Source organism: Microtus ochrogaster, chromosome 1 (genome assembly GCF_000317375.1).
Source record: "Microtus ochrogaster isolate Prairie Vole_2 chromosome 1, MicOch1.0, whole genome shotgun sequence".
Lineage (NCBI taxonomy): Eukaryota > Metazoa > Chordata > Mammalia > Rodentia > Cricetidae > Microtus > Microtus ochrogaster.
The window spans coordinates 91,328,717-91,341,058 of record NC_022009.1 but is presented as its reverse complement, the minus strand read 5'-3'; the positions used below and the strand labels follow the sequence as shown (position 1 = coordinate 91,341,058).

Genomic DNA, 12,342 nt, shown 5'->3' with positions numbered 1-12,342 from the left:
AAACAAATCCCTACGATTCCCCAGAATCCTTTCTGCTTTCTGTTCTTCATTCACATGTCAGACAAGTCACTTCTCCCCACGACTGGTGACCAGCAAAGTTCATACACTAGGCATGGAGTTTTCTTCCTTGTGAACAATTGCATGCATGACAATCTTGATGAACAAGTTCACACTGCAGCCTACATGAGTGACACAGTTGAACCTATTTCCTCTGTGAGGGTTTTTTTTAAATTATGGATTTTTAAATATTCTTTTCATATTAGAATCTCATCAGTTCTATACAATATTTCTTAGCAATAATCTGATAAAAACATCCAGAACTGAACTTCATTCCAAGCTTTGGGTTGGCCAAAAGGAAAAGCTATTCTAGTTTCTCTCCTAAAAACAAGTCAGTTACGAGGGTCTTATCTATGCTACAGAGAATATACACAGCACATAATATGGCCCACTCTGACACTTAAAAGATTAAGACAGGAATAAAAATCTAGACACTCTGCTTCTTCTTGGTATAATTTGTCTTATTTTAAAATTTCGATTTATTTACTTTATGTATTTGGGTATTTTTCTGCAAGTGTGTCTGTGTAGCACACATGCACATGGTGATTGTGTTGTGCACCGTGCATGTACATGGTGCCACTGGAGGTCAGAAGAGGGCATCAGATCCCCTGGGACTGGAGTTATAGATGGTTGTGATCTACCACATCAGTGCTCAGATTCGAACCCTCAGATCATCTGTGAGAGTAACAAGTGCTCTTAGCCTCTGGGCCACCCCTCCAGCTCACTCCTGCTATATTTTGAAAGTGGTTTGTGGCATAGATGTAGACCTGGGTAGCATTTGTCATACATAACTACAGTCTGAAGAATTGTTTACAGCCAATTAAAATATGCATAGCTCGTCTGGCTATGTAGCGATTCTCTGGCAGATTTGCAGATGGGACTATTTAAATGTGCTGATCATTAGCAGTTTAAATAGGTGACATTTATTTTATCAGGGAATTAATTTTTAATGTGGCAGTTGCTCTCAGACAGACTGATGCCAGGTTATCAGAGGGACAAACTTTGAAGGAAGGAGGGGATTTTTATGTTTTCAAGACTTCCAAGCTTACACTTTTCTAAAGAGGTGAATGATTCCGCCAGTGCTCAGAGACACTGGGTCTCAAGGACTGTACTGCCTGCATCGCTGTCACCTGATTTTAACATAACCAGATGTGGAAAAGCACGCGGACTTTAACAGAGAAATTCCTGAGATATACTCTCGGTATGGGAACTATGAAATTAATATATGCACACAGTAACTATTTCCTTAGACCACACTGCAGGAACAAAGAGCCCTGAGGATTCTTTTCCAAAGAACCCTTAGGACGATGATTTAACACTTTTTTTTAAAAAAAATAAAGCCACTTTAGAAGGCAAACCAGACAAATCAAATGATAACCACTCTAGATAACAAACGACACATCGAAACCACACGAGACTCTTCTTTGCAGGGTGGGACAAGTGACCACAGAGAGCTAAATGAAGAGTTGGGAAACCCATGTTCAAGCTAAAGTTCAGAGAATATCACCCACTGGGTGTGTACCTGTAAAGGTCTGCCCTCATTACTGGTCTTGAGGGAAAGTCCTTGGACTTCCAAACCAACCCCAGATAGTATTTTATTTTTGCCCACACAGTGTCTCTGCCTGTGCATGACCTGAGAACTTTACAGTTGCTCTAGTTCTCATTGTCCACAGTTTCACTTTCTCTTAACAGGGATGTATACAAAAGCAATGTGGTCAGGCACTGTAGCTCTCGAGGGACTTGTAACTGTGACGCTTGTCAGATCATTCGCTAGAGGAACTGAGTCAACGAGAGCTGCCAGGAGAATCCTACTGAACGTGGCCTGAATGTTGAATGTTAGTGGCATGCTTCCAGTCTATTATGAAAGTAACAAGGAATATATCAGATTTCTGTGAAATGCCATGCCACACTAGAGGAAAACCAAAGCATCCTACATCCCTCTTTATTCTCCTACAGAGAAGAAACGTCTGTGGAAATGAACAACCTGATGTCTTGTAACTACAAGAAGATGCCCCCAATATTCATATTTTGGTTTAACATGTGCTGTGCTCTAGTTGGCTAGGAGCATGAAGTTCCTGTGTGCTATTGTGTGGTAAGCAAGTGTAATTACAATAGTGTGCTGCCAGGTTCAAAAAGCTAGAAGAAAGAGTTCTCAAATGTTTGTGAGTGAGTGTGTGTGTGTGTGTGTGTGCGGGTGTATGTCTGCTGCACCTGGGGAGGCCAGGAGTCAACCTTGGGTATCACTTTTCAGGAGCCTTGATTCTTGAGACAGAGTCAGTCACTGGTTTTGACCTTTCCAGTATGGCTAGGTTGGCTGACTGGCCTGTGAGGCCTAGGATTATAAACGTGCATCGCCATGGCTGTTTTTTTATGTGGGTTCTGGAAGACTGACTTGGGTTTTTATGCTTGTGAGGCAAGAACTTTACCAACTGAGCAACTACTTTGGGCCCTCTGAGATTTGTTTACCTTAAAATAGGATTCATTAGCAGATGAATATATTTATCCTGATTTAAATATTGTACCTGTGTGCACATATGAAAATATTACATGGGACTCTTTTCATATGTACAATCGGAATATTTTATGTACCAGTAAAAAATTGAATCTAAAAAATTAATAGATGAAAAAGGGTAATAATATATACTTTGCTAAAATTAAAATATAACCCCAAACATAAACCTTATCTATTTCCCAAGAATAAGATAGAAAAGCAAATTTAAAAGCATAGGAAATAATTTCACTATCATATTATAAATGGGTAATCAAATATCATGGGTGAGTCCATTAAACAATTCTTATTTGAGTGTCTTACAAACTTAGTCCAAATAATGTTTTCTAGTTCTCCCATTGTGTCACATAAATCACAAACACAAATGCCTGTGAGTGTTATCCTTCTCAAAATTGGACTAGGGTTCAGACACGGCTGCACAGCACACTGAAGAAACCATACCTTGAAATCATACGTGGCATCTGGGTTCTCATCACAGGCAATGACTTCTGGTGCCATCCAGTAGGGGGTTCCAATGAACGTGTTCCTCCTGCCCACTGTTCGGTCAAGCTGGGCACTCACTCCGAAGTCCACTATTGAAGAGAGCACAGTTGCCTAGATTAGGACCTCAGGCTGTATGTGAGAATAAAATGGATATGCATTCCTCATGTGTAAGATATATATGACAAAAAGTTAGGATTTTAGATTGATTTATTTGGTCAGCTTGGCACAATATATGGAGAGGAACCACAGCTGAGAAAATGTCCCCATCAGGTTGCATGTAGGCAAATCTGTAGGGCATTTTCACGATAGATGGTTGATGTGGGAGGGCCTAGCCCATGTGGGTGGAGTCATCCCTGGGCAAGAGCAAGATAAGAAAGGAAACTGAGCAGGTAGCACCGAGCAAGCCAGTGTGCAGCTCTCCTCCATGGCTGCTGCTCCAGCTCCTGTCTCCTAGCTCCTGCCTTGAGTTCCTGCTTTCGACTTGGCTCACTGATGGACTTTGACCTGAGACTCGTGGGCTGAAATACACCCTTGCCTTACCCAAGACGCTTTCGGTCATAGTGTGATAGTACAGCCATAGAAATCTGATTAGGATAGATTTGAACCACTTCTCACGCACATTTTCTGGGACAGAAAAGCTCTTAAGATCATCACCATTCATCCCTCAGAACATTTTCATCCTCCACCAATGAGATTCTATGCCATTGAGCAATAACAACCTATGACCCCTACTTCACCCCGTCCTCCTGCCCATGTCTCTAGGACACTGGCTATTCCAATGAGTGAAATCCCACAGAGGGCATCTTATTTCTCTTAACACAATGTCCTGAAAGCTCATGCAGGTTGTAGTGTATGTTACAGTTTTCTTCCTTTTTAATGGGCATTTGGTCCCTTCCACCATTTCTATACTGTGAACATATACCCTTAAAATGCATGGTTGAGTGGATAAATACACCAGTGAGGAAATCACAAATTGCTGTATTTGATTATACCAAGACTCCATTGAGACCAAAAAGTCAGGGGTTCACAAAGGGTAACACAAAACTCTAATTGAGACCTAAGGGCTAGTGTCAGTCTGTCAAGTTTCCAGACCATTCCTGCCGCTGTTTAGCAGTGCGACTAGTAAGCAAATCACCCTTATGTTAGGTTTTACAAATCCACAATGCAAAGATGAAGATGGCAACGTGGAATGACCCTGTTTACAGGAGATAATCGAAGTGCCTCTTGAGAGATGTGGCATACATTATATTTGTAACAAGTGCTTGTTAATAGCATCAGGACATCCCCCAAGGCTCGATCACCTAGTCTCTATGAATGCATCCATTTAGCCTGCACAGTGTATGCTATTGTTTTGAAAAGTGTTCATGTGATGAACCCTTGACTCCAATTGCCAATAGAATGGGAAATTATATATTTTAACCAAAGGGAAGGGCAAATGCTCATATCTCTTTGGAAATACTCCTATGACTAGCAAACTCCTTGGAGATAATAAAATGAGAGCAAGTGCAGATTTTATTTTGTGAAGGACTCTAGAATGTTTTTAGCTGTCATCCTAGCTCAGTTTAGAACCACCTCAGGAAGAGAGTCTCTGAGAGTTTGTCTAGATGGGGTTGGTCTGCAGGAGGACCAAACCCACTGTGAGTGGCTCCATTCTCTTGATCTGGGTCATGGGCTGTCTCCAAGTGGAGAAAGTGTGTGTGTGCATTTACTGCTCCTGGCTGTGAGTGCGGTGTGACTGTGTGCATCAAGTTCTCGCTGCCTCTTTCCCCCAGTGCTGGATAGTTCCCTGGAAATGCGAGCCAAGCAGAGCAAGGGTAAATGTAGCCCTTCCTCTGCTAAGCTGCCTTTCACTCAGGAAACAGTGGTAGAGATGGAATTAGGACAGGTTCTGACAAGCTGAAGAACAGGGTTTCCCCATCACCAACTCCAGCAGGATAAAGTGGGGTGACCAGGGTGCACCGGAAATGGACTCTTGAGAATCCTCTTTGTACAGATGCCATGGGGAACTATAAAATGAATTTAAAAATAACTCAAGTGCCAGGGAAGTTAGCAGGACTTGATGTGAATATTTTTGATGAAACAAAACAACAGAAAACACCCGAAACCTGGAGCCACCCCTGTCTGTCACAGCAGCAGGGACTTAGATTGTGAGATGCATGGGGTGTTGGGGCCCTCCACATACTCTACACGGTGTCTAAGCGTAGGGTTCCAATCACCCCACAAATCATTCTTCAGGATGAGTGGGGAAACGCTTTGTGAGTATGCAAGGAGAACATTTTCCTTTCCTCTTTGGGGAAACGCCCCCACGTCCACAGTGACAGATTTAATGTTCTAAAAGGACTGTTGACGGTGATCGACTCCGGCAGGACCACAGCTCATGGGATGCTGTGCGTACCTAGCTTAACTTCTGCATTTTCAGTCAGTAAGACATTCTGCCCTTTAATATCTCGGTGAATCACTTTGTGCTGGTGCAGGTGACTCAGGCCCTGGCGGGAGGAGAGGAGAGAAAGTTAAGAGAACATAGCACATTTTTGAATGCTAACAATCACCCTCAAATAACTCATCCAGTGATACTTAAAGGAGTCTGCTCTCATTTTCATACATGCATGTTGCTGCATACAACCACAGCACACAATTGGTTCCAACTGAAATACACACATAACATCAGGCTAAACATAATACATTAGATCTGATACCAGTACAGCAAACTACATTGACAAAGGCATGGATGGGTTCCCACCTGCTCGAAGCTCAGTTAACGTGATGCTGTGAACATGAGTCTGCCTGTATGCTAATTTGTAATGGGCACATTAATGGTTTACATAGAAAACTAACCTGACTTCATCAAATTTAACTTTAGGGAAGGTATTTCAAGTTACAAGGTATCTTCCATTTCAATTAATCACAATGAAACATGTTTTGGGCCTGTCAAGGGCTTTCTCAGTATGGGCTGCATTAGAGAAAAAAATGGACTGGAGAGATAGCTCAGTCATTCAGGTCCTTGCCTTGTAGAATGGGGACTGCATTAGACGTCATGATGACAAAGGGCCAAGCCAATGGCAGTGCTCACAATGTAGGGGAGGCAGAGCTAGCTGGATAGCAGGGGGGGCATGGGGAGGGGCTCACAATACGGAGGAGGCAGAGTTAGGTAAATAGCTGGGGGGGGGACGGTCAAGGGGAGGGGTTCACAAAGCTGAGGAGGCAGAGTTAGGTGGATCACTGGGGGGGGCTCACAATGCTGGGGAGGCAGAGCTAGGTGGATAGCTGGAGGGTCAGGGGGAGGGGCTCACAATGCTGGGGAGGCAGAGCTAGGTGGATCACCATTGGGGGAGAACAGAGGTGGGGCGGTGCTTTCCTGACAGTCAGCCTAGCAAAGTTGTTGATTTCCAGGCCAGTGAGAGACAATAAGTCTCTAGTAAAGCAATAAGGACAGCCGCTGAGGAATGACAGCTGAGGTAGCCTTATAGCTCACACAGGCACAAACATGCACACACACACACGCAAAAAGGAAATAATTTGCTTTCTTAGTTGGCACCTACCATGTCACTTCAGAAATTGATAATTTTGAAACTGCTAATTTTGTGACAATAATCAAAAGACAATGGTCTAGTACTTATGACGTCATGCTATCGGGCACCCAAGTGTCGTTATACTATTATGATTTTTCTGTTCTTTTGTTCTTCATAAATACCACAATCCATCACTATATAAAAGATAAGGCATGCATACACATATGTCCACAAGTCTCATGCTCGCACACTTGATCTGACTTCTTGTTGGAGAAACAGCCTAAAAGTATGTGATTGGATGGTGGGAGGCACTTTTTGGGCTTCACATTTTCTTTTGTATCTGGTCAGTTTGGCTCTAAGTAGGCAGTGCTCAGCTTTAAATGCCTTCTTTTGTAGCACATAAATGCAAGTGTTTGCAGGCCTGACCGCTCCTCTTTATCCTGGACCAGAGTGGTTGGGATGCTATAGCAGAGCACACATGCGAGCGAAAGTCTGTGCAGTGAATAGTTGATCCAAAAACACTCTAACAAGGGACCTCTGGTGATCAAACATTCCTTTCCCCGGTGCTTACATCATATGGGAGGATGAACTGGAGGGGGGAAGAAATGCGCTGTTTTTAGGCATTTAAGAAGTCTAGGGTGAATATCTGTGCTGCCTTCAGATCCCTGGGAACAAACAGCTGGTCTCCTGCTGGATTTTCCCGCAGGGCTAAGACAGGCAGGCTTGGTAGCAGAGAGCAGCACTGTTCCTAGGGGCCTCATAGATTCTGGTGCCCACTGGGTGGCCTCAACTACTAAAGGTTTCATGTGACTGAGCAGCAGATAGAAATTCACACGGAGTTAACGGCAGATAAAGCCGTGGAGAGAACTTTCAGCTAACGTGGAAATCAGTCGCCTAATCTTGCTTCTTCCCAAATTGTGTTTTCATTTTTATTTCACAAATAACTCCTGTGTGCTCAATGCATGGTCGTTTCTATCTTTTGTCATAACAGCTTTTGGCTTTCAGAATGGAGTATGGAGGTGGGGAGATGGTTTGGTCAGCGAAAGGCATGCTGAATGTTGAGACTTAAAAAACGGCATGAGAGACAAAGATACCATGCGACATGGAGGAATTTTTATTGCAGGGAGGGAGATGTAAGGGAATGGAAAAAACAGGGAGGGGAGAGGGGAGAGTGGCCTCTAGTGGCAGAAGTGGCAGAGAGAAGAGGAAAGAGAACAGGGTGGGGGTGAGCAAGGCCCACCTTTAAAAGGGAACATAGTGAATGTGCACAGTAGGGAGTGTTAGTGGCTGCAGCTGGGTACACATCCAGCTGTTAGAATAAAGCCATTAAATACATTTCTACCACACTTAGAAGTTTTTCTAGCAAGACTGAGCAGAGTAGACTATTTCCCCAGACATCCCATGTTACCTAGGGAACTGGGGAAGGCAGTGCCCACTTGTCACCTACCCGTAAGATCTCCCTGCAGATGTACGCGATCCACTCTTCTTTAAGTGTGTTGCCCTTCGTGTTCTTGATCAGGTCAGTGACGGAGCCAGCACCACAGAACTCCATCACCAACTGGCAAGAGAAGGAAACAGCCATGTGTTACGATCATGCTTGCCTTCACTCCCTCACTAAGTTGACGTTAGAAAGCACACACACACTGCCCTCTGGTCTGTAGTTTCTGAATGCCAGTCCTGCAATGAAAATGTAGTAATCATGAAACAGTATTTAAATCACCATCCTTTCTATTAAGTTTTTGTGAAATCGCAGAGAGCAAAGGTTACTTTTGATATTGCTGATTGAGGAAGTGTTAGTGAACACTGAGACTTTTCTTTTGAAAATAGTCTTTTCTCATCCAAAATACCCCAGGCACAGCTTCCCCACTCCTGTTCCTCCTGGCCTTTTACTCAGAAACAACTTAGCATAAATTTTATAAACTTTGAAAACTTAACGATTGTTTTTGTTTCTTTTACTTGCTAAATAGTTGTTTTATCCAACTTAATGAAGGACTTGAATAACAGCGAAATGCCACATTCAACATGACATTATGGAAGAGGCAGCTCAGCTAGATTGTTCTGCTGAGAATGTATCGATACTGTATACTGAGCACGCATAGAGAGCCTTGTTTCATTGGAACAAAAGCCACATCTCATGGTGTGTTGACATTTAAGAATCTTGATTAAAGTATATTAAAATCTGCAAAAAAAAGTTTTATACTTTAGTTTTGTTGTGTGTGTGTGTGTGTGTGTATGAGTATGTATGTGTGTGCATGCATATATCTGTAAGACATAGAACCACTTGAGGTGGGTCAGTGTCTCCTTCTACCATGGAGGTCATAGATACCAAACTCAGATCATCAGACATGGTGGCAAGTGTACTAACCTATATGGCTGACCAAATTATTTTGAGCAATAATTTATAGCCAGAAATAAGGAACATTCCCCTTATTCTAAGGCTTGCTTCTTTGTTTGTTTTTATGAAATAGGGTCAGATCAACAACTCAGATGAAGTGAAGGCCATCTCTGTGTCAACACAGCAGGAGCCTTCCTCTGTCCAAAGAGGAAGTCCCGGTTAGGCCAACGCTAGTGCAGGCTGTTTATGTTATTGGTTTAGATGTGACACTGTAAGCTGTCAGAGGGCAGACGATCTGGTTTTAATTAACTTCAGTAAGTGTTCCCAGGAGGTTGGACACATCAAATAAACTCAATAAACAATAAACTCTAATTTAGCACCTTTCATCCAAAAAGCTCCAAGCAGTCTATAAATATAAACTCATTACTGCACTCAGCAACTTTATAAAACGGGCAGAGGGTAAGCATTGCTGCAGACTAGAATCCGGAATCCGGGCTTTCCCATTCATTCCCAGGTTTAGAAAAAGCAGCTCCATTTCATCCTTTCTCTTTTACGTAGTCTTCAACAAAGGCCCTTTTAGTTAGAAGAACATTGCTTTTGTAATTAATTACAAATAATTTATAATAATTAGTAATCAATCCCCAATTTAATAGGAGAGAGAGAAACAAAGCAGAGACATAATAGAGCCCATATGTGTGTATCAGCTCTGTGTCACTAGCTCCGTAAAAGACACCTCCAGGAGCTCAGGGAGAGGGCTCAGAGGTGAAAGATCTGACTGGGAAGAGTGTGTGGACCCAGGAGTCAGGACCCACATGATACGGATGCCTTTGGCTGCCCATCTGAAAATCTGGCCTCGCAAAGTTTGGTATGGTAGAGCACATATAATCGCAGTGCTGGGGGCAGGACAGAAAGGCTGATCCCTTGGGCTTAAGAAGATGGAGCTGCTTAGTGAGAGCGGCCATATCAGTGAGCTCTGTGTTTGGCTGATAGATCCTGCCTCAGGGAATAACGTCTAAGAGAGATCCCGGATGATCTGACATCAGCTGTATTCCTTTCACATGCACAGATGCACACATGCACACACATGCAAAACAGATAGCACACAGACATGCATGTGAACACACACACACACAGAGACAGAGACAGAGAGAGAGACAGAGAGAGAGAGACAGAGAGAGAGAGACAGAGAGAGAGAGAGACAGAGAGAGAGAGACAGAGAGAGAGAGACAGAGAGAGAGAGACAGAGAGAGAGAGAGAGAGACAGAGAGAGAGGAAAAAGGGGAAAAATTACCCAACTGGGTGCAAAATCTTTAGGCAGAAATTAAACTGTGCAATTGTGTTCCTCTTTCTCTATATGCCTGGTAGACTCCAAAAAATTCACAAATGGTGCTGAGGATGCAGCTCAGATGTATTGTGTTTGCCTAGCATGTGCAAAGCCCTGGGGTTGACCCTCAATACCACCTGTGAACCCCACATTGGGAGGTGGAGGCAGGAAGAGCAGATATTCAAGGTTAGCTCTATTCTTCCAAAGTGTGTTTGAGGCCAGCTTGGGCTACATGAGACCCTGGTTCAAAAGAAAACAAACAAAAACACACAAAATGAATTTCACCCACAAGTTCCTAGAGCCTGCTCTGATCTGACAGACAGTTGGAGCAAAGCTGGCTCTCATAGGAAACTCTTGTTATCTTTTCTAGAGCCAGGCTGACAGGAAACTTCTGTAGGGAAATGGGAACTATGGAGGTTAGAATAAACTCCATTCCAATCGGGAAGAGCTAAACTTCTTTCATATGTGATAGCCAGGCAGCTCACAAAGACCACAGAATCACATCAAGGATTCGGGGGTCAATTTGACAAGCTTGCAGTGGCCAGAGAAAAGATAATTGGTATAATGAGTATCACACCAAAGCAATGGCGTTGCCTAGAAACACAGAATGTGATGATGAAGCCACTCGCAAAGAGAAAACTGGCACAATGGGAAGAAAAGACAGACTTGAGAGGACAAACGGATTCGTGAAGTGAGAACCTGGAGCTGTCCTGGCTTTGTTGTTCGTGTACACGTACCCCTGATGGAGTACACGCCAAAGCACGTGTATGGAGGCTGGAGGAGGACACGAGTGTGCTCCTCTGTAGCTCTTGCCTTGTCCCTTGAGAGACAGGGTCACTCCCTGAACCTGGAGCTCCCAGGTGTTTTATTAGGCTGGGCCAGCAAGCCCAAGGGATCAGCCTTTCTGTCCCGCCCCCAGCACTGCGATTATATGTGCTCGACCATGCCAAACTTTGCGACCCCTATTATTTATTTCCCTTTATCAACTGATTCCTCACAAGGCCGCTCAAACTTTTAATAAAAGAGTTAATTTTATATCTATATACACTGCATTGTGATTACACTCACCCCAGCGACCTTCTCTCTACTCTCCATTTGTCTTCACAACCATTCCCACTTCTACCCCTGTGTTCTGTCCATTTCCTCCTCCCCTATTTCTTAGGGGAGTTGTGGCTATTATGTGTTTGTTATTGCAAGGGCAATCTCATGTCCAGAAGACAGCCCAATGGTACCCTTACCTTTCAGCTCTCCTAGTCTGTTCCTATGTGAGCGCTGGAGACCTGAACTCGGGTCCTCACTCCTGCACAGCAGGTATTCATGCCTACTGAGTCATCTCCAGCCCTATCCTGGCTTTCTTATATAACTCTAATAGTGGATACTTAAATAACAAAATGTAGAAAATGTCTATTCATAAAGATAAGTATTCTACCTGACAATTAGAAAGGTAGAAGACGATTAGAACATCACTATTTTATACCTCCTAAGAAACTAACACACTGGGAGTCGATCATCCATGATAGCTAACTTGAAAATGTAAGAAATAAATACGGCTTGTCTCATAAGACGAGAACGCAGAACTGTCTATGAGTCAGCATTGCTGAAACAACAAACAAACCCCACAAACGTAAATCTGCCCCAACCTTGAGTGCCAACCGCCTACCTCATGGGAAACTGGAGGACTGAGGGACACAGGATGCAGCTTAGACTAGGAAACCTGTTTAGACAAATAGTTTCTTTTTAAAAAAAAAAGATTTATTTATTTATTGTGTGTACAATATCTGCCTGCATGTATGCTTTCAGGCCAGAAGAGGGCACCAGATCTCATTATAGATGGTTGTGAGCCACCATGTGGTTGATGGGGATTGAACTCAGGACCTCTGGAAGAACAGTCAGTGCTCTTAATCTCTGAACCATCACTCCAGTCCTAGACAAATAATTTCTTCACAAACAAATGGCTTGGGAGGAAGAAAAGATAATGGAAAAGAAGCCTACAGACTTAAAATCCTTTAAGCACACATCAACAGATTGAGATGGCAATGGATGTTACTTATATGAACATCAATTTTAAAAAGTAGCTGTTAAAGGTTTGGATGTTTTTTTTACTTGTCATGTATGATAATGCATG

General features: G+C 43.2%; 1 protein-coding gene across 6 annotated transcripts in view; it reads right to left on the bottom strand.

The window, feature by feature from the left end:
* The window catches only part of Tnik (TRAF2 and NCK interacting kinase), a 417,009-nt gene that overhangs the window by 125,758 nt on the left and 278,909 nt on the right, over positions 1-12,342 (bottom strand). For all 6 annotated transcript variants that reach the window (XM_026782809.1, XM_026782806.1, XM_013347814.2 and 3 more), the window contains exons 5-7: positions 8,006-8,116; positions 5,445-5,535; positions 3,008-3,138 (exon numbers count right to left, since the gene is read on the bottom strand). In XM_026782809.1, the coding sequence (XP_026638610.1) occupies positions 3,008-3,138; positions 5,445-5,535; positions 8,006-8,116 (333 nt within the window). The remainder of the gene's footprint in view (positions 1-3,007; positions 3,139-5,444; positions 5,536-8,005; positions 8,117-12,342) is intronic.